Genomic DNA, 26,519 nt, shown 5'->3' with positions numbered 1-26,519 from the left:
CGAAGCAGAAGAGTACATAGACAAGTCAAAGTACAGTTATGGAGATGTAGGAGAGTCCAGTATATGGCACAGCAGGGAGGAAACCAAAGAGTAGATAGTCTCTATCTACTTGCGAACTTCGCTCAACTTACCTCCACAGATCTGCTGATGCTCCCCATTCTTCTCGCTCCTCTTCTCTCTCATTGACATGCCTTCAGAGCGCCCTGCGTGCCCCCGCCTCCCTAGACTAGTGTTCGAGATGCTGGGAGAAGGCGGGGCTTGTGGCTTAGGAGAGTGTGGGCGAGTACTGGGAGGGAAGACGTGAGTGATGCACTCACTCTCTCCTAAGCCACAACAAGCCCCGCCTACTCTTATCATCTCTAACACTAGCCTAGGGAGGTGGGGGGTACTCACGGCGCTCTGTAGGCATGTCAATGAGAGAGGACCGAACCGTGAAGAACGGGGAGTGGTAGCAGATCTGTGGAGGTAAGCAGACACCAGGGGGGCTAAGTAGCTGGGGGATTTTTTTTTTTAATCACTACACAACGTGGAGTCCAAAAATTTAAACAATTTTTGGACTCCATGCTGTGTAGTGAATAAGATCGTTTTTAAAATCCGATCTTCGATTATTAAAGAAAATCCCATTGACTTGCATTGGGATCGGGTTCGAATGGAAAATGATCGGAAATCGGATTTTAAAAACAATCCTGAAATTTCAAGATAGGCTCAACCCTACCTGTTATACATATTTTGGTTAAAAAAAACAAACAAAAAAAACAAGCACAGACTATGGTATTTTCATATCAAAACTTTCTTGGAAATAAAGAAATGGTCACATTTTACATTAAAGGTGTTGTCTTATTACTTGAACCCCCTGTCCACATGTCCTCTCATGGGATGTACATATATTATGAAGTGAAGTCCTCTACTCAGAACACTCCTTATATTGACCAAAGCAGAGGACCCTTTTGGCCGACCTATTATATCCACGTATTTCCTCTGGCTTCCAGGGGTGAGAGATGTGGTGATGAGAAGTGCTCCATTTTGTCTCTATTTCTAAACAAATCATTTTTTACACTAAGTTTGACTTTTTTCTTTGCAACAAATATAACTATGTTCTGTAAAACATGTCTGTATAGTTTGTCTAATACGTTGGCAAAAAGTCACATGCGCCCCTACCTTCTTAGGTCAATGGATGAGCCTAATTTTTTGTATATAACCACATCCCATTAGGTTCCAGAATAATACCTAACATTGCTAACTTACAGTGTTGGCCACCTTAGAGTTTACTCACTTGATGGAATCATCCAAATCCCCCGACACAGTTAGAACTGACAACATCACAGTTGTCAAAGCCAAGACAACTGTGATACATTCCTGTGTTTCACCCCTGTGTTATTCAGTATTCATATCAATTATATTATATAGCATGTATATTCAGATAAGGGTGTATTTGTACATCCGTTATCTGACTGGAAAACCTAGGCTATGTACTGGCCATGTTTCCCAAACTGAACACTCACTATTGTGTAGTGAAATCCCCAAGTTCAGTACCATAGTGATCTGGTCATTCAGGAGCTCACTGCATTATGACTCTCTGATGTAGTGAGTTCTGTTCACACAACTGTGTTCAGTGTGGGAAATACAACCTGCATACAGGCCGTGTTTTCTGGATAGAAATCGCTTGTGTGTACATGACCTAAGTAATACACATGTGATGTAATATCACCTCTGCTTTCCAGATGAACCATAAGACTACTTCCAGTCTGGATTTTTTTTTCTTTGTTAATTTTGTAGTTTAGTTGGGTTAAAAACTTGTAATTGATGGCAGATGCAGGAAACAGAATTAACAAAGCCAGTGCTATTTGTGTTGGCCATCGGTCGAGGCGAGAGTGAATATTCATCAGTTTATTTAGGCACTCGGCTGAAGATGTGATTATGTATGAATGCTAAATAGGCAAGCGATTGCCTCCCAGTGGATTTAAATGGTGGTGTCCTAGTAAATAAGGGGTAACCTTTAAAAGTCTAGTTCAGACCCCCATATTTATAATGATATGGATCAGTGCAGGATTTTGTACTCTAGTCCTTACTCCAATTATTTATTTCCTTGATTTCTAACATTGAATTCCCTCTGAGCAAGGGAATTTTCAAACACTTGGCTAGGCTTCCCATCACCCTGGACCAAGGTTCACTGTTCACTGTGCTAGTCCCGTATACAAGGTGGCTAGTTAATGGCTTCCCTGGAACCCAGCACTCAGGGCATTTGTACCAGTTCTGCCTTGCTGCTTTGCCCCTGGAGTCTTACACATGCATTTGCTGCCCAGTAGCAGAGAGGCTGCCATGAATCAGGACTGGAGCCCCTCGGTATAAGGCCCTACGGCAGCTGAATGGTCTTTGATTTTTTAGCATGTGTGCCATTGCCTACTGTTTCACCAAAAGTAGAACAAACTGTGTAAGTGTACATTTGACCTGTGATATTAAACATGGTTTCTTGTCTTCATGGTCTTCATATATATATATATATATATATATATATATATATATATATATATATATATATATATATATATATATATATATATATATATATAATATATATAATCTCAATTTTTTCTTTCAGAATAACTTGAATTTCTTTCATTTTATTGATTTAAAGGGATTACACAACTTTTTAGAATTAGTGGTTTATACATGCGTTTCAGATTGGTGGGTGTCACTGTTGGCACCTGTACCATTTAGCTATTTGAAGGGACCTGGCCTTGTGCAAGCATAGTGTCTCCTTCATTATTTAGAGCAGTAGCCAGGGCTGCAATGCTCTGCAACGTTTGTAGTGAGTGTTTTGCAGCATTGTACCATTAACGTAAATGAGACCACAGCAGCTTTTAAATAGCTAATCATCATATTGATGACATATTTTAAGGATAGGCTTCTTAATGTCTTAGATCACTAGGATCACCTAAAATATTTCTAACAGCCTTCTCTATGCGACTGTGCATATAGATGTAGCTATAAATTTTTAAGGCCTTGTTCACATCTGCGTTCGGTATTCCGTTTGGGACCACCTGAATGGAATACCAAATGCATTGACAAGCTGCGAGCAATGACAGCACACACACCCCATAGATTATAATGGGGTCCGTGTGTTTTCTGCGCGGTGTCCGCACCGAACATGTGGAGAGAAAAGTACATCATGGACTACTTTCCTCTATGCGTGACTCGTGCAGACACCGCATGGGAAACACACAGGCCCCATTATAGTCTATAGGGTCCGTGTGCTTTCATTGCTCACCACTTGTCAATGCATTTGGTATAACGTTCAGTGGGCCCCCAAGTGAACTCCCCAAACGTAATACCGAAAGCAGATGTGAACCAGGCGTAAATAGGACAATCCACTGGACTCCTAAACATGGATCAAGAAAATACTGTACATATTGAACCTTTTTCCACTAAACAATATTTTAGCCATGTATTAATCTGCTCTATAACATGCTGCCTGTAGTGAGGGCTGTGTGCACAAGGTAACAATTCCCCTTTAAGTATAAACACAACTAACATTTGCAGTAATAATGTATTGATGATAATAATGGAACTGAAAATGTTTCTGAGCAACTTAAAAAACCTATTAAGACATAAATGCAAAGACAAGATTGGATTGCTGGCATCCAGCTGTGGACACCAGGGCTCCTTAGTGAGTCCATATGTCCCTAATCACTTTACAGGATGATGTTGAAAAGATAAAATTGGAAGCTTGTGAGCACTGGAGGAGGATGAATATTACCTAGGCTGGTTATGAAAGGCCGACGTTCTCATCCGTCAGCCTCAATCGCTGACTGATCACCCTGCCTGTGTCTGCTTACTAATCATATGTGGAAGCTAGCTTTCAACAGAGCCTCTGAACTCTCACACCATTGACAGTGAAGATGAGTGAGCCTTCCAATGTTAAACATTCGATAATTTCCGTTGTGCAGAGCAGATCTGCAATGACTGCTTAATAATGTTGTCGAGAGAAGTTCATTCCTACAGCCTTTATAAATTACAGAACCACTGGGAAGAATTGGCCTGACGTTAACCTTGCTTTCCAAATAAATGACTTACAGCATAAGAGATGGTTTCCTTGATCATGCAAGGACAGCTGCCTGTGTGGTAGCCCCAGAAATAGAAAGTAATCACGTCTAATGCCGTGTTTGTTTTCTTTTCTCATTCTCTCCTATGAGACTCTTGATAAGTGACATAGAGGATGTCAGACATCTGGTTTGCTCTGTCTCCACAGTACTGAGATGGTTTAGATTCCATGGTTGCCATACCAGACTACGCCAGCGCTGCTGCGATACTCTTTCTAAATACTTGACATAATTGAATAATCTGAAGATTTGCTTTGCGCTGCATGTTATGGTTCTAAGCTGCAGACTTTGTGGATTTTAGGATTGTGCTGGAATAATGGAACTTTTAATTGTAGCAACCAAACATTCTCCAAAGCGGAATAAGTGTAGAGTTACTGTTATGAAGTAAACAAGAACATGTAGAACTCCTTATTGTGTGCCACACGTAGTGTACGTTTTTAAAGGGGCTCTATCATTGGGAAAAGTCATTTATAACTATGCACATACTTGCATAGCCTTTAGAAAGGCTATTCCACACATACCTTGTATGTAAATCACCTCAGTAGTTTTTGAATGAGTCAGTTTTATCTATATGCTAATTAGGCTTCAGTGTGCACCCCAGAAGTGTATTTGCGCACTGTCTGCTATGCGTACAGCACAGGCTGCTGCTGATGACTTATCTCCCTGCTCTTTCATACAGCACACAGTGCTCACTGAGAACTTCCTGGGCTGGCTGGAAGCTAATTAGCATATGAATAAAAATGGACTCATTCAAAAACTACTGAGGGGATTAAACAACAAAAGGTATGTGTAGAATGGTCTTTCTAAAAGCTATGCAAGTATCTGCTTAGCTAAAAATGACTTTTCCCAATAATAGAGCCCCTTCAAGTGCTGTGGTTTTTTTTTTTTTTGGTTTTTTTTTTACAAGAGTCATAATAGATAGAAATAGGTTATAAAGTGGATAGCAAATCATCTAATTGACTTGAGAAACTGCCTATCTTCTACTTTTAGGTTTGAATGGCATGTAGAATGATATTCGTGTCCTGAATACTATGCAGAGTTGGTGAGATTGGAAGTGTGACATAACCCATTTTCAATACTGTCTATATATTAGGCTCACATGTGCATTAACATTTACACTTTTCTGTTCATCATAGGAACAGAAAACTGAAAATGACATCTGTGCCTGGTTTGTCACATGACAGATGCAAACAACTCCTGGTGGACCCCACTGACTATAATAGGAGGTCCCCAACATAGATGTGAAGTTTTCTTTGGAGATAAACTGTGATACTATATGCGATGGCACTTGCTAATAAAAACCATATTACAATATACTCCTTTAGGCCGGGTTCACACAGAGTTACGTGCCGCGAGATTTGGCACGTAGACGCCGCGTGACCCTTTGCGTGCCGTACACACTCCCATTGAGTTCAATGGGAGCGGGGAGCGTATGCGCCGCGCTAGTTTGCGGCCGTGAATAAATGCACAGCCGCAAACTAGCACGGCGCATACGATCCCCACTCCCATTGAACTCAATGGGAGCATGTACGGCACGCAAAGGGTCACGTGGCGTCTACGTGCCAAATCTCGCGGCACGTAACTCCATGTGAACCCGGCCTTAGGGTCATATGAGTCAAACAATGTTTTCCCCTTGTGAATCAATGTCTCCGTTACTGAGATATCACTGTTTTTGTCAATATGAAACCTTTTTATTTGAGATCTTTTGATTTATGAGGACATTGTCATTACTCCAAAGAGGTAAACAGTAGCAATGCGCAATTTACTCCAAAGAGCTCATTTGCATATTGACATCAAAGGCAATATCTCGGCTGTGGTGGTACCAACTCACTAGGGGAAATACTGTTTGATTCAAGTGACACTAACCTTTCTGCTGATTGGGTTGACATGCTGTGTACTGGTGACAGACTCCCTTTAAACTAATATAACATTTATGTTGTCCGACATCTAGTTCAATAGGACGTAGATTTCCTCTTAGTTGCACAAATTAAATATTGTCACATTTAGTTGACCGAACAGACAGGTATGATTGCAGTAAATTGCACTATATATAGAATATTATTACGTGTATTAGTAGAATATTACATATTACTATGTCACAAACACAATTCCTGTAAGGATGAGAAGAAGTAAATAAAATACATTCCAGAAAGGGTTAACAAGCAATTTCTAGATTTCTGGTAATTTATCAAACCATAGTGAAAGCTATGATCCTCATATAAAGAATACTTGGAGCAGTGGTTAATCTTCCCAGGAGTATTGGGGCTGCCAGAATGACTCCAAGGACACAGTAATAACTCATCCAGAAAGCAAAACATCCTTGAACATCCAAAGACCTGAAGAACCTTTGTAACACACGTTCCATGATTTCATGACTATATAGCAAGACTAAATTCACGCTATGGTTAAAAGATCTCATCTCCTGTATGTCTTTTTTTTTTTTTTTATTATATCAGAAGTCTCAATGGATCCTATAACAAAGGATAAGGAACGCTTTCCAAACATTTCTTTATGTATTGTGACCTTTCTCCCTTTTGCTGGGATCCATTCCTCATTTTGATGGGGGGGAAATGAAATGTGGAGAATGGACTTCTAAATGTGTCGCATGAAAGTCCACAAGTTACATTGAAACTCCTTTCTCAATAGTGAAAATTAACAAATGTGTGAAAAGCTGTATTGATGCTCCACTACATCAGGATATGGGCTTTCATAGTTAGATGAAACCTGATTCCTACACTATGCCCAAAATCTCTTTAGATCTATAGATTTAATATAATGCTCCATATAATATAACGTAATATAATATAACCTGAAGTCCCTACTGTTACTAGCTCTTTTGGTTGCTAGCAGTGTAAACCTTTAGCTATAATATACTGTCCTTTATTATATTTTGCTCTTTATAGGATTGTGTCTAAAGTTACTTAGAGTACTCAAAAAGATAAGGCAACACAGTGGCTCAGTTGTTGGCACTGCAGCCTTTGCAGCGCTGGAGTTCTGGGATCAAATCCTACTAAGGACAACATCTGCAAGGAGTTTGTATGTTCTCCCGTGCTTGTGTGGGTTTCCTCCCATACTCCGAAGACTTACTGATAGGGAAAAAAAATACTATCTCTGAGTTCAAAATGAAATTTTAAAATGTTTTTATATTATACAACTATTGATATATTGTATAAGGAGTCAGTTGTATACTTTGGTATATATTTACTTTCATAGGAATTCAATGACTAGCTTTTTAATAAATTAGAAGAGCTTCACTGCTTTTGACTTACCATGACTGTAAGCCATCGATGATGGAGTCAGTGGTTTAGCCTACCGATTCCACAGCCGTACTTCTAATTCACACATTTATGGTATATTTTCAGCAGATACCATAAATTTCTTGCCATCTTGGGTCCCATCTCTGGTGGTGGGCCAGTCCAGCATTGTTAGTGAATTATTCAGAATGTCACTGATTCTTGAATGTCATACATTGTTGTAGTATATGTACTGCTTGGAATATTCAGCTCATTTGGTTCATTTGTCGCTCTTTACTATATTACTTTTATATAAGACTTACTTTTTATTTTTAACCATATATATGTTTTGGTTTGTTTTTCTCTACAGGGCAAGAACTTGTCACTTATTCTTAGCATTGGACTTTTGGTTACCTGGGGAGCTGTTTTGTTGGGTGCTCGTTTCTACTGGATGGGAAATACACCTCCAAGTTTTTCCAATTCTGATAACCCAGCTGCAGACTGTGAAGTCCTCCTTACACGTACCCTGACCTTCTTATATTTGCCAACTAAGAACCTCTGGTTGCTTTTTTGCCCTGATACACTCAGCTTTGATTGGTCGATGGATGCTGTGCCTCTCATTAAATCCGTTATTGACTGGAGGAATATACACACTGTGGCCTTTTACGTCTTGCTCTTCCTCCTTGCCTACACAAGTCTCAAGAGCTCCAGTACAAAAAAAGAATGCAATGGGAAAGTGTTCATGAATGGCAAGCAGAATACTAATGGCCATAGCTGTCAATCAGATTTAGAATACAAGAATTCTGAGCCGAGGACTACCATTGTCTCGAAACTTGAAAATGGTGTAAAAAACCATATTAACCATGGATTGCAACTTCCTTCTACAGAAAACATTGTTGTTTTAGCTTTATCTCTATTGATAGTCCCCTTTGTGCCCGCTAGTAATCTATTTTTCTATGTTGGCTTTGTTATTGCAGAGCGTGTACTCTATATTCCCAGTATGGGGTTCTGTTTACTAATAACTGTAGGGGCCCGAGCTCTTTACATTAAGGCCCAAAAAAACATTCTGAAAAGCCTAATTTTTTATGCTGCCGCTGCATTAATTCTTTTTTATGGACTCAAAACTGTTGTAAGAAACGGGGATTGGAAGAATGAAGAGATGCTGTATAGATCAGGAATACAAGTCAATCCAGCGAAAGGTAACCTATACTCTTATTCTGCTGAGCCTCACACAATGTTACCTTTGTTTTGCTTGTAAGCTTTGCTACGTTGGTTCATTCTATGTGTTTCAGTGAGGTTTCCTAGTATGCTTATCTGCTGGCTAAGAGATTGGATGTCCTTTATAGCCTCATTAAGTTCCTTTAAACAAACCATTCCAAGATGAGTGGCAAGTTTAGTGCTTGTTTTTCTAGCCTTTCACGCTGCTGTGCACTTACAAGTTGGTGCTGAAATACAGGCTTTTAAAACATGCATTTACAGCATTATTATATCCTTTACCCAGAACACCGTATCCACATTGTGTTAAACAGTATTCGTGCACTTCATGCCTTTACCAGCGTTAATACAGGATTATATGATCGTTTTCTGTTCATTTTCCACCATCACGGCATATCATTGTATTGAAGGGACTTCAATGAACTTTTTACCCCTCAATTTGTTTTTTTTTTTTTGTTTTTTTTTCTTATAGGTAATTTATTTTATATATTACAAAAATAGATTTGATTTGAAAATTCTCTGCCATTTCTGGCAAAAACAAGACTCTTATTCTCACAAGTTACCTTGTGAAATCTAACAAAGAGACTTGTATAACGTTTTACTGATTCAGTGCTATTCTCATAAACTTCATTTAGATACCTTCCTCTGCATTTGAGAATTTTAGATGTGGCAGTTACTCCTTTGTAAACTGTACTAGTTTTATCACCTAAGGACTTCTTAAAGGGGTTTTCCATATCATCAATTGAAGATCTGTGGGGTTCTGACTCCTGGGATCCCCATGGATCAGCTGTTTGAATCAGGAGTGGTGCTGTCCCATGCCATGTGATGTATCGGTCAAATCCCCCGATTGCAGCACACATCATTGGCCAGGATTTGAGACCCCTGACAATCTTAAATTGATGACCTCTCCTATGAAGTTTGCTGTCAGGTTAAAGTGTATACTACAATTGACTACTTCCTGACATATTGGCATTTTTTATTTAGCTGTCGTAGCCATAAGTCGTCACTTTTAAATATTTTTCATAAAGTATTGAACTTTAGTAATAGTACAAAGTTGTTATTCAAAAGTTGAAAAATTGGGCAGACTTCCCTGGAAACGAGCCCCATTTCTGACAATCCATGTCCCTGTGCCATGTGGTGCACGACTTTGGCTATTTTGATGAATTTTTTTCACGTCTCTAGTCACTTTTGACTAAGCTATACAGCTATTAATAAAGCCGCAATAAAACCTTACTGAAATAAATGTGTTTGGTTAATTTAATAAGTTGTCAGAGCTCCTCTATCAAGAACCAGATGTCTTAGTGAGAGACTTTTTCTTTCTAGGCCTGGCATTTATCTAAAGTGGACTTTTAAGAGGAGTTTTCTAGTATCGCCAGAAAAGTGCTGTCAATTTAGCTGAATGGTGCTGACTGTCAGGGAATTAATGCTATTGCCACATATTCTTTTTATTTAGATGTCAGGTACAATTTGTAACAGGTGGAACCTACATAATGATCTCATCTTATTGAGTCCACATCCAAATCTGATCCTTTGGGTCCACAAGTGTGGCCTATGAGGAGAATCATATAAAATTCTTCATGAACTACATTTGTGGACCCACTGGATCTCTATCGGATTTGGATTGGACCGGGAAACAGAATGTCCCTTCTGGACTGTCCATTCTGTACCTCTAAATCTGGAAAAGCATGCATGTGTATTCTTGGTTGGATTTCTGTGGTCACTTAACCAGAATAGTGTCTGAGTTACAGTCAATACATCACGGGCTAAGCTTTTAGCTTAATACATGATCACCAGGAAAGTGTAGTGAAACAAAGCAATGGCGGTAAAAGGGCAGTGTATTTCATTGACATTGAGCCAGGTATGGCAGTGGAGAGGAAAATGATCAGGACAGGTCAATAACAGGAGTATACCACAACCTTCACTCAGTGTTGGATACAAGAACCTTGTTGCTCAGTCAATGCTATATTGCATTGACCTGCTTATGGGGAGTTTGTCACCAAAACCCAACATAATAACCCAGTCCTGCAGACAGACCCATGAATCAAAAAACATTTCCCTCTTTGGAATCGGTTCCTCCGTTACCAGGAAATCACCTTTTTTTTTTTTTTTTTTTAAATCAATACGCAAGGTGAGCTCCCTCATTGCTCCAAAGAGCTTATTCTCCTAAGTCCTGATACACAAGGGGAAAACACTTTTACGTAAGGTTACCCTAATTAGTGGTGTTTGACTCCGTAAAAAGGAAGTACACCACTGAGCAGTTAGGGGGGCACCAAAAATTTGGGCAGTACAAAAGAAGTTCTTGAAGTGATATGATCTACAGATGCTGAGAATAGCAGTTATCTTATTGTATTTCTCAGGTTATCATCTTTCTGGCTTCGCTGTAATGGAAGTTCATTCTTCATGTGATGATGTCCCAGTTGGGATGGGCTAGTGAAACTTCTAGTAGCCAATCTGAATAAGCAATGCCGGTAGAATTTCACACATGACATTTTTCTTTTATGCTAAGCACTACAATATTTTACAGCAGATGATTTTTCCAGTATGGTGAACTGCAATGTGTCCTATCCTATTTTTTTCTATTGAATTAATTGAAAGTGAGAAACACATAGGCAAAAAGCCTTATGTGAAAATGACTGCATATTTTACATTTGGTTTCTCATGCAGTAAGTTCTTGAGACATTTCGCAAAACTGTTTAACCATAGAATAAAACAAAACAAGAGCCAAGGCTGCAGAATGCTTTATTACAATATTTTTTTTATCTGACACCTTTTCTGTAAAAAGTATAAATGTAATTGATTTTACAATAATTGTCTTTTATTGTAAAATCATTCTATTACTCATTGTTGCCATTGTAGGTAGGTATGGTCATCGCTGCAGATAAATGACAGTTAACAAGTGACTTACTAATATGATATTAATGCTGATTTCAGGCAGGAAATAAGCCAATAAGTCTAAAAGTGTGCGTCCAGCTATAGTACAACTTTTCATAAAAGAATAGCGCAGGTAAATATAACAAACTTTGCAGCATTACATCTCCTTAAAGAACTAGGTGTCCTTGTCCATTTATTGGGGGGGGGGGGGGGCGGCTACTGCTGAAAGAGAAATAGAGGCATAAAATATCTGCCATCAGCAGCTTGTCCCATCCCCTCTCCATAGACTACAGTGTATGAGCCTGAGCAAGGAGCTGGATTCTATACAGATAGACAGTCTGACTGACTATGAGGAGGATGAGGACAGCCAAATATGTACGTTTCTTCTATTCGCATGCACTATTGCGTTGTTTTGGAGGTACACTTATAGCCTGAAGCTGGTTTACCAATTTGAAATCTTGCCCATAGTTTGTGATTCGGAGTCCTTTCTGCATTCTCTTCTGTATTGTCGGAGTTATCCATCACGTCTATGTGTGACACACTCATTAATACTTTAGCTGCTAATGGTATTGGCTGCGAATGATATTTACGGAATAGATGAAAGTGGTAATCACTTTATTTGTTGGCTGTGTAGGTTATTAATGATTTGTGTGTTAATCCGTGGCATCGCAAGTACGCGGGCAGAAGACTCTATAATAACATTCCTCTCTGCCTAATTTTTAATCTATTTAAGTGATTTCTCAATTGATTTGAAACATTTTCCATCTTGTTTATCACACGATTGTCATTGGCAATGTCTGTCTGTTAGAATCCACCTAATATAACCTAATCTAATCTGCCCATTACCTTTTATGATCCTCCACCTGGTACTGAGAGAAAAATTGACTTTTGCATGTATGCAAAGGAGAACATTTACTACAGCAAGGCGCCACTTTGCGGAAAAGCTGCGGTTTTTTTTGGTTACATTTTTTGAGCCAAACCTAGGAGTGGCTACAAAAGGAATGGGAAATATTAAGGAAGCATTTATAGTTCTCTTTTCTGCTCAAACCATTCCTGGTCTTGATGCAAAAATCTGCCTTTCTGCAACATGGGGCCTTAGCTTTAAAATTTTTATTTTTTTTCATGAACATAACCATATTTATATCTGTAGGCATTGAAAGCTTAAAAAATTTTGCAAATAGAAGTAAAATTTTTTTGTAAAGTTGTTAGATCTTCTCTAACCATCATAGTGCTGACAGTCTTTTTTGTAGATCGGTTGTCAATGGATATGACCATGATTGCTGGGACCGAGATTTATGAGAAATCCAACCAAGATTTTCCTATTAACCCGCCTATAGTGTGTGTGTGTGTGTGTGTATATATATATATATATATATATATATATATATATATATATATATATATATATATATATAATGTGTGTATATAGTCTGTACAAATTTTTCTTCTGATCGACAAAACCATCATAATCATTGTTTGCTGGCAGATAATTTGACTTTCTCATCAAACTTATACATTCAATAAATTGGCTGCAGGGGGTAAATATTATGGTATTTTATGCTTGTAGCCTTATTTCATACATTAGTAGCCGTTTACCAACTGTGCGAGCCAGTGGCATAACTAGGAATGGCGGGGCCCCATGGAGAACTTTTGACATGCCCCCACCCGACCGATGACGGAAAAAACCCTACCCCCTCCCCCCCTGCATTCCTGCGCGCTCTATTATGCCACATAGTGGCCCCTGCACACAGTATTATGCCCCATAGTAGCCCCTGCACATACTATTATTACCCATAGTGGCCCCTGCATATAGTATTATGCCCCACTTTGAACACCCATGAACAATTATTATACTCGGGGGGGGGGGGGGGGGGGTGTTGAGATTCTTCTCAGACCTCTGAGTATAATAATTGGAGACCGAGTGGGGATACAAACATAAAAACCACTGTTGCTTACCTTTCCCTGGCTCCACTGCACTCCTGTCTGCCATATTCATCTGCCTTTCTAAAGGCTATGCAAATATATGCTTTTTTTTTTTTTTTAGAAATCAATATAACCAATGGTAGACTCCATTTAAATAAACACAGCAGAAGTGTTATGGAAGGATTTCTAGATCCTATATCAGTATTGAAAGTGTCCATGTAGTAATAATCTGCCACCAGTAGAAGGTATTTTAGAGATGAGCGAACACTATTCGGATCAGCCGATCCAAACAGCACGCACCCATAGAAATGAATGGAAACACCTGTGATGCCGGCCGGCTGCCGGCAAAGTCAGCGTCACAGGTGCTTCCATTCACTTCTATGGGTGCGTGCTGTTCAGATCGGCTGATCCGAACAGTGTTCGCTCATCTCTAATTACTATAGATGAAGCTGTCATACAGACATCCCTGCAGCTTTGGTTGTATGAAGTCTATGAAATGACTGAATATCACCGGTGTTCAGTCCTATGTGTTTTCTAAATGTCATATTTTTTTCATGGGCCCTGAAGTTTTAGGGCAAAGAGAGACCTTAGAATGACCCAGAAATCCTCATTTGTAAGTCTGTTCTGTTACATAAAAACCTGGAAAATCAATCAGTGAAAGTCTGTGTCTTATTGTTTTTCCTGGCAACAGTCTGAATATGTAAGATCTGGATATAAATAAGGTATTTAGTCATATGATGATTTAAAGAGACATACCCTTTTGATATGTCTTTTCTTCCTTTGAAACCATGCTAGAAAATAAAACATATAATATATGTCAAGGATTTATGCACATTGCAGTACTACAGATCTGTGCTGTACAACTTCTTAGGAAATTTACGGCTCCTGATTTAGGTTTTTTTACATATTGAAAGATTGCGACATGATCTAGTGCATGAAATATTATGATGCTATCCTACCCTAGAAAAAGTATTTCTGTTGAACAATATGATGGTGGAGGGGAAATGAAGCCTTATTTTTCATAGTAAATGAAACTAGCACTTTTGGTAAGGTATTTAACCCTTACTACCCTGTTTGTCTGTACCCCTTTTTCTTAATTCAGGGTCCAGTATCCAAGCCCTTGTAAATGGGGTTATAACGAAAATCATGTAGTGTAAGAGTTATGAAGATCGTCATTATCTTACTATATCCTGTGCTGGCAGATCCCATTTATGATGAAGTGGACCCTTTACTGGACCCTGTTCCTGGAGTGAAATTTATGCCAGGTTGTAGATGGTGTCAATTTTTAGTATAATTTACGCCAGTTTTCTGTCATAAATGATAAATTTGGTGGTACCAATGGTCCTGCACAGCCTCTCTGCAGCAGGTTATGTAGGACCTGGCGTGTAAAAAGTCATAAAACCGAGGCAGATTTAGTAAAGTCCCTAAATGAAAAACTGTCATAGTTGGCCAACCAATCACAATGCAGCTTTCATTTTTTTAGGAGCAGAGTGAAAGTGGTACTGTGATTTTTTATTTGCCTAAAGCAACCATTGTTTTGCTTTTAAACCATTTTAATAAATCTGGCCCATTAGCGTGCTGTTAGGTGCGAATAAACAAGATTTTCTGGTTTCCATTTGGGAAGAGGATAGGCAAAGCTTCCGTGTAGTTCCAGGTGGAGCCTGAAATAGGTACAGGGGCAGCGGTACTGCTGAGAGCAGCTGAAAGGAAGAAGTTGTAAAGCAGAAAATGGGTGACTACAACTCTGACTGCTTAGGTAGCCAAAAGGGATGCCCTAAGCATAGCCCCCGACCTTTTGGACTATCAAAAAGTATTAAACATATTTTGGTATAATAGTTTGGTTTTTTTTTAAATAAAAATTGTAGCGCAAACACTATTTTAAATATAGATATTTTCTAAAATATTACCAAATTATGACCTATTATGTAAGTTAAGGTCTAATATATCGCTAGGGGCCAGATAGTTTCTGGAACAATATGGTCAAATTTATTAATGTACATCTATTTCCAGTATCAAAAAAGGAACCTTTAATGAGCCTATAGGGACTAGGGTCAAAAATAAGGACGCCCCCCCAAAAAAACAAACAAACAAATAAACAAAAACAAAACAAACAGGATCACATGGTAAATTTATAGCACTAAGGTTGACCTTATCAGTGCAAAGCAAACTGGAGGGCAAAAGAGGAGAGAGCGTGCTAGACTTGAGCTGTCAGAGAGGGTCTCAGTTCTATACCCCAACTTCTGGTCCACTCTATAGAGTCAGCCAGCCCAACATTTTCTGTTTTATGACCATCTCCTAATAACCTGACGCTTGCAAATCCTTGTGTACAGACCAACAATAGTAGTCCATTACAGTTGTATAAGTTCTCTACTTTCAGGTGATATATGTAATGAATAATCCCGCCATGCTCACACATTTTTGTAATCTTTCTACAGTTACCTTTATCCGTTATTTATTTATTATAAGATTGTATATTCACTTAGAACAAAGAACCCCTATTGAATCTTGTAGTAACTTCCCCTTCTGCCCCTCCATATTGTACGACCACCTGTGTGTAAGGTGCGTTCTCATCAGTTATGTCTGACTTATAGTGTACGTTGGACATGATTTTGTTGTAGTTACGGTAAAATAAATTGCCTTAAATTGCTTAATAGCGTTGGGCTGTATACTGAATGTGAAGATTAATATGGCTTGGTAAAATAGGAGCCAGTTCAGATTAATTAAGAGGTTAAACAAAACCTGTTTGATCAGCTGTAAAAATGGTCATGAATAATGGCTGAGCGGGCAGAAGGTAATGTTATACTTGATATTTGTAGAAAGAAAATAAAGTATGTGCCTAGATATACATACATACATTCTATATCGGTGTATGTACTATATGTCTACATGTAGCAAACTGCACAGCCAGGCATACAGTATATATGTGTATCTGTATGTTTTCACTGAACATATCATTCTAATCCTAACCTGTCTCAGGTATTCTGATTCATCCTGAAATTGTTTGCTAGGTGGAGGATGGGGTCTGTGTAAACCAGTAATGTCCTCCTTGCTCTAACTCTACAAGCCATTTTTTGGGGGTCCACCACATTATAGTTGGTGTGATGTAGTCCAATAGTGTTGTTCTTAACCCCATGCATTGTTTGTTTGGCATTATACAGGGTTAGGCAGGGAGGTATGGATGATTTGAACGGGGCGCCACGCAAGGTGGGGATAACCTTGGTGGATAAAGAGTTGGGGGTATCTGCTCATCAGGAGCCGCCATTTCAGTAGCAATGGAGACGTGGTTGATAGAGCATCGTGTGTTCATGTAAACACCTTTACTGAAACGGGCCGTTCTGTCATTCAAACACAGAGATGTTTCCAGAATCATTTCAAAGTTGGCAGTGTTCTGAAGTTTGACACGATAATCAAGTGGGTGAATCACTTTCAACGAACAGGTTGTTTGAGACCCAGAACTGCACGAGGAGGTGACCGAACTGTATGGATCCCGTACTAACATCGAAAGGGTGCGTCAAGCAGCTGAAGCCAGCCCTCGACGTTTGGCTGTAATCAATGTTTTAATTTCTTTTTTCTTTTTCTTTTGCTTTTCTTTGATTTTTGTAATGGCAACATCCAAGCTACAAAAATGAGTGTGTAACTGTTATTTCAAATCATCCATACCTCCATACCTCCCTGCCTAACCCTGTATTTACTGATCAGTAGTTTGTGTATGGCTGCTCAGCCATAGCAATTCAGTCCTTCAAACCCCCCCCCATCAGATAGTTGAGTTTCTTTTGATGCCCAAGCCCAGTTGACTCTTTGTAGTGAGTATTGCAACAGTTAAAGGTATTTTTCCCCATAAGCATCCCTAAATCTGTAGACAATTAACTATTAAACATTTTTGCAAATATAAATAATTAAAAATTGTGCTGACAGTCTTTTTCCTGAGCATTTTCCAGTGAATGAGACCATGAATGCAGGGGTTTTGTTTGTTCTGGTACCCAGTAATGATTTCCTCTATCGTGAACAGGTTATCAGCCAGGAACAGTACATGTATGAGAAGATAAGCCATCTATGATAACTTAAGCCATAGAAAATTCTTGCCTCAATGGTCTTACCCCTAGTCAACTGATAAAGACAAAAGACTGTCACCAGTAAGATGGTTAGAGAAATTTAAATGTTTTTGTTAAGGGGAGAATCTCTTTAATATATAAGTGCTAAGTCCAACCAGTTTACAACTTCATGCAGATAGCGCAGTGTCACGCACTGCGCGAAATAAAGTACTGCAGAGGCATAGACTCACCATGTACTTGGAACCATGTTATGAATATATAGAAATGCCACAAGGGGGTAATGGCTCCATGATAAATGAAACACACCACAATTTCTTTTGGATTCTTATGTAGTCCACCATAGAAATAACTCTGTAGCCAATAAGTGGCATAAGAAGGCACTGTATGGCCCTCTGTTACAACTCTGTACTGCTCCGATGTTATACAGAGCTGTAATATGATAGTGTGCATGAGCTTAGAGGGTATTTATTTTATCTTTAGTGTCCAAAAGGAGTGGTACACAGTGGCGAGAGGGTTGGTGTTCGTTATTGTTTAGTCATGTAGTTATAAGTGGGAATATTTCATTAGATATGTCCTATTGACGTCCTGCTTCTATTGGATGCATGTATGGCCTATTAGACAGAATGCCACAATTTTTATCTATGTGGCTGACTCGTTACATAGTGATGGAAATAATATCTAGTTATCCAACACATCTCAGCGAGCTACTGAGATACCAGAACAGAAAAGTCAACAGGTTTCAGGTTTATAGTGGTAATGGCACAATCCAGTAATGGCATATCACAATAGTGGTAAATATACATGGTTGCCCTGGAGTCAGTCTCCCATGTAAACCATGTACTTTCTCCAATACGGTACACAAAGTTGCCTGTGTATTGGTGGTCTGACAGATACCTGACAGTCGCCTGCTCTTTTGTTGGACATTTTGCTCATAAAGGCGACTATTGTGATAAGATTATGTTAGGGAATTTTTGTTTATGCAGTGCTCCAATTGTGCATTGAATATATTAGTACACCAATAGTAACTTGGAGCTTAGTTTGTTCTTCATTTTGAGCTTATTGTTTTGCATAGTGTGTCAACATTCTTCGTGCCTCGCATTAATGGAGTCCAGATGGAAGTTTGTGCACTTCACGGCTAAATAAATCTGTTCTTAAATTGCTCAACATTTGAATATTTAAGCATTGTTTCCTATTTCAATTTTCCACAAAGAGGGCCAAAAGACTGTGTACGACAATTGAATTAATCAGATATCTCTAGTCTAAGAGACTCCTTGAAACAATGTATGCCTGGAGGCAGGTTGTGTCACCACCCACACGGATAACTTTCTAGATGATACACTATTTAATAGGAGAGCAAGCTAGCAAAGTGTTGCTAATACTCCTTTGCTTTAAGAGCCTGAAATGCGTCGCTAATGAGAAACATAACTTTCCATTCAGCTCTGTGTACGAGCCAGCTATGCCCCAATCCAATTTGCATTTCCTTTATGTAATTGTGTTAGTTATTTCGGTACAGATTGTCGAAGATTCATGAACGGGTTTTAACCCTTCTCACAATGTGTGGTCATGTGATTACTGTCCTTGTTAAGGACTATACAGTAGGAGTCATTTATCAGTAATATTAGAACTTATTCACCTCTGTCCGTTTCCATCACAGGTGGCTACCTCTCGCAACTCTTTTGAAAATGTTACATATCAAGTTATTTTTCTCATCGTGAATCAGTGGGCATGGCAATGTTAATAGGCCTGGCTTGTCTGTAGAGCAATTGGATCGTATATAGAACATACAGTTTGCATCTTATAATGGCCTAGTCATAGGTATTAAGCGTTTGGCTTGTCCTTCTGATATAGGCAGGATTCACTGACAATTATCTAGTGTAGCACAAGGCAACTTGCTGCCTAAAAGGATGTATGGCTCTCTGCCTGGAGAATCGGCAACAGCGCAAAAGTAGTAAGTTCAAGCGACGGGCATCAAATCATCCAAATGGTATTCACGTATCATTAAAATCTATAAAAACTAGTATGAGGAACAGGATGGATTTTAATTATGTGAATGAAATTTGGCTGATTTTATATCAAACATTGGATCGTATTACTTTTGTGCTATTTATCTAATGTGTATGGCCAGCTTATTGCTCTTAAAGAGAGTTTGCCAGGTCCATAATGCCTTCCAAACTAATAATGGTGCCAAGTAGGGGTCTTTTAATAGAAGCAGAAACACACCTTTGTGGCCAAAAACTGATGAAGTAATCCATCTTTTCTGGATATCAAATCAGCTTGCAGCTACATCGGGGGCAGAGACAATTTGGCAGATTTTCCTAGAAGTAGCTGCAAGTACTCTGGCTGTTTTCTGGCATGCAGCTGTTTTGGTCTGGATTGACATTTTCAGCTTCTGCTTTCATGATGTCTATCTGTGGGTAAGACTGACAAATCAGGCCCCGGCCCCCATACGTTTGCAGTCTTATTTGCATATCCATAAGAAGATGATCCTGCTCCTATTAAAGGACCTACATAGCTCTATTTTTGGTGTGAGACGCATGGACTTGACAGACCACCTTTAAACTGCAATAGACGACGTTTGCCATGTCTCCTCCTACATGCGACAGAGATTGGCGACTTAAATTTACAGAATGACAGTTATATCATATGTGGTTCTTATGCTAGAAGTGTATGTAACTCGCTGCAAAGAACATAATTAAAAATCATATTAGCTGAAGAGAGGCCACATATCTAATGTTATATGAAGCAATGGTCCACCGCAGGAGGCAGACAAGACCAAATGGGGCTACATTTACCTGATGTTATGTGAAGCAATAGTTCACAGCAGGATGCAGACAGGCCCAAATGCCATATAAAAGTAGTAGGTAAATATGGGCTGTATCTTACCACATCGTTGGCTTGCCTGGAGGTGCAAGACCTTACCTCTGGACTGTGGAGGGAAATCAATCTGTGAATAGTTGAATGGAGAGATGGTCTGCAGACACTCAGTAGCCTTTAAAAATCTTCAAACTTTATTCCATGAAGGTTTAAAATAGTAACACACAAAAAAGACAGATATGTGTAAAGTCAGAAAACACACATGGTGAATTAAAAAAGCGGCTTTTTTAATTCACCGTGTGTGTTTTTTTACTTTACACATATGTCTTTTTTGTGTGTTACTATTTTAAACCAAATGCCATATAGTCGCACTGGTCCAAGATACTGATATAACCTTCACACACCTACAATCCACAGTGATGGGTGGACGCCTAGAATTCCACATGTATACAGTTAAAGCTTACATAAGGAGTAGAGATGAGCGAACACTGTTCGGATCAGCCGTTCCGAACAGCACGCTCCCATAGAAATGAATTCCAATGTGCTTCCATTCATTTCTATGGGAGCGTGCTGTTCGGAACGGCTGATCCGAACAGTGTTCGCTCATCTCTAATAAGGAGGTACATCTATATATGTACACTTGCACATCCACCAGTGTCCCATTTACCCTTAACCAGTGTAACAAGGCCTAATGCCGGAACAATCACAGGCATGGTGTGAAGAACAAGTTCAGCAGCAGGACAGCTTAAGTTCTGCTGGAACAGGCAAACCATCAACGGCAGAAATTTGCTGAATACACTCATTATATGGCGTCTCAGCAAGCTACTGAGATGCCGGAAAGATCATGGGCATGGTGCAAGGAACAACTTCAGTGCCAGCCCAACTTGAGAGCTGCCGAAACGCCAGAGCAGGCGGATCATCAACGCCAACTACACGCTCATTATATGGCGCCCCAGTGAGCTGCTGAGATGCCGGAACAATCACAGGCACAGTGCAAGAAACAAGTTCAGCAGCAGGGCAGCTTGAGAGCTGCCGAAACGCCGGAGCAGACAAACCATCAACGGCAGCAATTGGCTAAATTTAGGTGGATCATACATGCCAACAACCCGCAGACGAAGTCGCAGGCAGAAGCTAGTAAATATATATAATGAAAATACACCTTTGCTTTATGTTGGTTGAGAGTCATAGAACAGCAGTGAAGGTACTGTAAGTGTCAGGGCATGGCAGAGGTTTACATTTCTATGATTGATATTAATGGAGGACTATTAATAAATAAGTTACTGTAGCTTTTACTACTCCCGTAATGCACTTACAAAGTTACTAGCTGCATATGCTATTAAGGTATTATTAGTAGAGATGAGCGAACAGTGTTCTATCGAACACATGTTCGATCGGATATCAGGGTGTTCGCCATGTTCGAATCGAATCGAACACCGCGTGGTAAAGTGCGCCAAAATTCGATTCCCCTCCCACCTTCCCTGGCGCCTTTTTTGCACCAATAACAGCGCAGGGGAGGTGGGACAGGAACTACGACACCGGGGGCATTGAAAAAAATTGGAAAAAGTCATTGGCTGCCGAAATCAGGTGACCTCCATTTTAGACGAATAGTGGATTTCAAATCCGGGTCATATGAGAATGTGAACTTTGTGACTATGAGACAGGGATAGCTGTACAGGCAGGGATAGCTAAGGATAACCTTTATTTAGGGGGGAATGTTATTAAAAATAACTTTTTGGGGCTCTATCGGGTGTGTAATTGTGATTTTTGTGAGATAAACTTTTTCCCATAGGGATGCATTGGCCAGCGCTGATTGGCCGAATTCCGTACTCTGGCCAATCAGTGCTGGCCAATGCATTCTGTTGGCGTGATGAAGCAGTGCTGAATGTGTGTGTTTAGCTCAACTACACCTTGTGCACCCTCGGCTCTGCTACATCAGAGCCGAGGGTGCGCTTGAACCCTTGTGCACACTCTGCTTCATCAAGCTAATAGAATGCATTGGCCAGCGCTGATTGGCCAATGCATTCTATTAGCCCGATGAAGTAGAGCTGAATGTGTGTGCTAAGCACACACATTCAGCACTGCTTCATCACGCCAATACAATGCATTAGCCAGTGCTGATTGGCCAGAGTACGGAATTCGGCCAATCAGCGCTGGCTCTGCTGGAGGAGGCGGAGTCTAAGGTCGGACCTGAATGGAGACTGGTGTGGAGCGATCTTAGACTCCGCCTCCTCCAGCAGAGCCAGCGCTGATTGGTCGAGTTCCGTACTCTGTCCAATCAGCGCTGGCCAATGCATTCTATTAGCGTGAACTGAGTTTGCACAGGGGTTCTAGTGCACCCTCGGCTCTGCTACATCAGATTGCTACATCTGATGTAGCAGTGCCGAGTGTGCATCAGATGTGTAGTTGAGCAGAACTGGCTCAGCACTGCTAAGTCTCTGCATTCGCATAGGAATGCATTGGCCAGCCTTCGGCCAATCAGCGCTGGCTCTGCCGGAGGAGGCGGAGTCTAAGGTCGGACCTGAATGGAGACTGGTGTGGAGCGATCTTAGACTCCGCCTCCTCCAGCAGAGCCAGCGCTGATTGGTCGAGTTCCGTACTCTGGCCAATCAGCACTGGTCAATGCATTTCTATGGGGAAAAGTTAGCTTGCGAAAATCGCAAACTGACAGGGATTTCCATGAAATAAAGTGACTTTTATGCCCCCAGACATGCTTCCCCTGCTGTCCCAGTGTCATTCCAGGGTGTTGGTATCATTTCCTGGGGTGTCATAGTGGACTTGGTGACCCTCCAGACACGAATTTGGGTTTCCCCCTTAACGAGTATATGTTCCCCATAGACTATAATGGGGTTCGAAACCCATTCGAACACTCGAACAGTGAGCGGCTGTTCGAATCGAATTTCGAACTTTGAACATTTTAGTGTTCGCTCATCTCTAATTATTAGCTTTGATTTTAGAGCACACAACACTTGTTTTATTCCTGCTTTTCCAGTTGTATGTCCTCCTCCGATATTGCTCTTTCTGATGAGTGTCGGCTCGGTGGCCTCAGCTGCACTGTCCTGGTGAGGACAGCTATTCTTTCTGCAGAGTTTTTCCCGTCTGATTCCTGTAGAAGCTCTTCATGATTCAGCAGACACTTCCTGCGCTAAAGTAATTACTTGTGCTGGAACATTTGTCATTATTAGTTGATCTTTGTAGCATAGCATTATTGCTTGACAGCAGGAGAGCTGATACAGAACCCATCCTAGAATGAAAGCTTACAGCATCAACTGTTTGCAGCAGCTAGTAATGAGTGTGACATTGTCAGAAATGAATGGACTTATTTTGTATGCTGGTGTCAAGCAGAAAATAATATATTTCCTACCAGAAAAGTCATTATCATGATACTGCCTGAAAAAAATGACATCCATTCCTTTTGGTATACTAAAATGTGATCAGGTACAGTGATACATGGGATTTTCATACTGCGCATCTCTTAAAGGGAAACAACCAAATACATATATTAACAATTGTGTTTTTTTTGTTTTGATTTTTGGCAGCATGGGGTAACCTTGGAAATGTACTGAAGAGCCAGGGCAAGATTTCTGAAGCCGAAAAAGCTTATAGAAATGCCTTGTACTACCGAAGCAATATGGCTGATATGCTGTATAACTTGTAAGTATTGCATGTACTTAATATATCTGGAGGGAGTTCTCTCATTATGGGATACTTTCAAATTTTCTAGTAATTGATTCTAATTCATATAAATAAGGTCCTGTTCACATCTGCGTTTGGCCATTCCGTTCCCCTATCTGCATGAAATATGTGGAGAGAAGCCCTGCAAGCAGCACTCTTCCTTCCACATTTTTTCATGTGGAAACCACACGGACCCCATTATAGTTTATGGGGCCTTCTGGTTTCCTTAGGGTAACCGCTGTTGTATTGTGAATAGGTTTCCGTTTTGGAGGGTCCCCAAGCAGAATCCCTGAACGGAAACCCATGCGCAGATGTGAACCAGGCCTAAGAACAACAATGCTGTTGTTTTGGTCCTTATTATTGTAAATATTAAAGATGATTTGTTACTGTTTCTATGTCTCCATGATGTACAGCTGGGCTGGGGAGTTGTAGAGTCAGGACCAATTTTGGCTGGAGTCAATAAAAAAAAAAAAAAAAAAAAATCAACTCAGACTCTAGCTTGAAATTTAAAATGATTTTATATCATAATATGCAACTATTAATATTGTAGAATGAACTAGATGCATAGTTTGTTGCATATTTACCATCATAGGAGTTCAATCACTTTGTAATGAGCTAGAGGATTTTTACTGTTTCTGACTAACTATGATTGTCAGACTTTTATGAAGGAGCTGGAGAAACAGAATAGTCTACCGACTCCACAGCCCTAAAGTACATTCAGTAAAAAGCATTCTAATCCTCGTATGGATCTCTGGCAGTGCAAATTGCAAATCTGTGGTAGAAATCTGAGGGTCGACCTTGAATTTCTGTCATGGAAATTGCATGATGGATTTAAAATTCACTGTGTGACCATAACTTTAGGGTATATGAAGACACGATCAGCATTTGGCGTTCAAGGATGGACATTTACATTCAGTTAGCATATATACAACTCCAGCAAAGCATTGACTAAAAGGGGCTAAATGTCAATGCTATTGAGCAGTCATTGTGACGGTATAGTTGTCATATCGTATCTGCTTTGACACTTTATGTAAAGATTATGGGGGAGTTATATCAAGGTGGTATTGATAACCCTTGCTCTGGTGGAGGATGATGTCATAAATCAAGCACATGACCTGGCAGGACTTGTACATATACTACAATCTATGCCCGCTCCTTCCTGGTGCACATTTCAGCCATCATTTACAGCAATACACTGAATACTCCATACTCCATTGCCCATTCTATTATTACTGAAGGGAAACTCCAATATATATTGTTCAAAATAAAAGAAAATATCTTTATTATTTCATCATTAAAATAATCTTTGCATAAATACAGTTAATTAGCAGAAGATTCCAATAGAATATACTGTGTGCAAGAACTAGTCCGCTAAGGTTAAATAGTCACATTCATATTCGGCATGCCAATGTAGGTAACAAACCAGTGTATCATGCAGCATTCATGTGCGTATGTAACCACCAAGTCTGTCATGGCACCCACACTGACTGTACTAGGCTCCTCACTAGTAGACTTGGAGACAAACAACTTTGAAATCTTATGCAAATGAGGTGCACTGGGGGCGGGCCTTGGGAGCAAAGCTTTCACTATTTTGACCTCTGCCATCTCCTGCCTGTACCACCTTGTGCAGTTACAATTGATATTATCCCTGATATGACATCACCCATCCTACTTTAACAAAAAGAGCAGTGCTCTCAAGGCACCAAGTGCCACAACTACTTCAAATTATTTTTCTCCAAAGCTACCAAAGTGACATTTCTAGAAAAGGAAAGTTGTTTATCACTGTAATGTGCTCTGTAACATGGTGGTGGCAGTATAATGTGCTTGGCAGAGGGGGTAAAGTTCCATTAATTATTTGATCTCTTGTGCTTTCTTACTAAGTTATTAGTCCCTCGCTGATAGCATTATTTGCTTTTTACCTGGAGGAATGCATATATGACTCTGTACACAAATGATTTTGGCTGCAGAAGGCTGAGACTATAGCGTGACATGTAAACAGAGCATACCATCAAGCTGATCTGTAGCTCACAGAACTGTAAGGACAACCCTCTGTGCGTATATTCAGAAATCACAGAGCGTAAACCTTTATGGTGATGTGCTGGAACACAGGCATAACCAGATTAATAAAACTGTGCAGACTCGCCCTGACCTGTGTGTAAATAAACTTTCTGCTTGGTAGCATTGTATTACATTTACTAAAGCCTGCTGTTTAATCTGGGAGATAACAGAAAAATGTATTGTGTATTCTCTTAGATCATATGAACTGCTTGACGTGTTGGAGCAAGGTCACACTTTTTCACAATAGCATATAGTACACTTACTTTTTGCATGAATCTATTTCCTTTGGTTAAGATAGGTCATCAGTATCAGACCAGTAACATACCTCCCAACCGTCCCGATTTCCGCGGGACAGTCCCGATTTGGGTGACATGTCCCGCGGTCCCGGTTGGAGGGAGGTATGTCCCGATTTCAACTCAGATCGGCGTCCAGAGGACGCCGATCTGAGTTGAACACATACGCGGCTGAAGCAAGGAGCTGACACAGATCAGCTCCTCGCTTCCCCGCTGCCCGCCTCTCTCCCTGACACATATGCGGCTGAAGTTGCTCGCGTGCTTGCTTCGCCGCTGCGTCTCTCTCTC

General features: G+C 40.1%; 1 protein-coding gene across 3 annotated transcripts in view; it reads left to right on the top strand.

The window, feature by feature from the left end:
* The window catches only part of TMTC2 (transmembrane O-mannosyltransferase targeting cadherins 2), a 231,649-nt gene that overhangs the window by 97,184 nt on the left and 107,946 nt on the right, over positions 1-26,519 (top strand). For all 3 annotated transcript variants that reach the window (XR_012716117.1, XM_075274524.1, XM_075274523.1), the window contains 2 exons: positions 7,704-8,532; positions 23,745-23,859. Coding sequence is in view for 2 of the 3 variants with exons in the window: in XM_075274523.1 (XP_075130624.1) it covers positions 7,704-8,532; positions 23,745-23,859 (944 nt within the window). In the remaining variant the exon portion in view is untranslated. The remainder of the gene's footprint in view (positions 1-7,703; positions 8,533-23,744; positions 23,860-26,519) is intronic.

This window comes from Leptodactylus fuscus, chromosome 5 (assembly GCF_031893055.1).
Source record: "Leptodactylus fuscus isolate aLepFus1 chromosome 5, aLepFus1.hap2, whole genome shotgun sequence".
Classification (NCBI taxonomy): Eukaryota; Metazoa; Chordata; class Amphibia; order Anura; family Leptodactylidae; genus Leptodactylus; species Leptodactylus fuscus.
The sequence above is the reverse complement of the archived record's forward strand: the minus strand, read 5'-3'. Positions and strand labels throughout refer to the sequence as shown.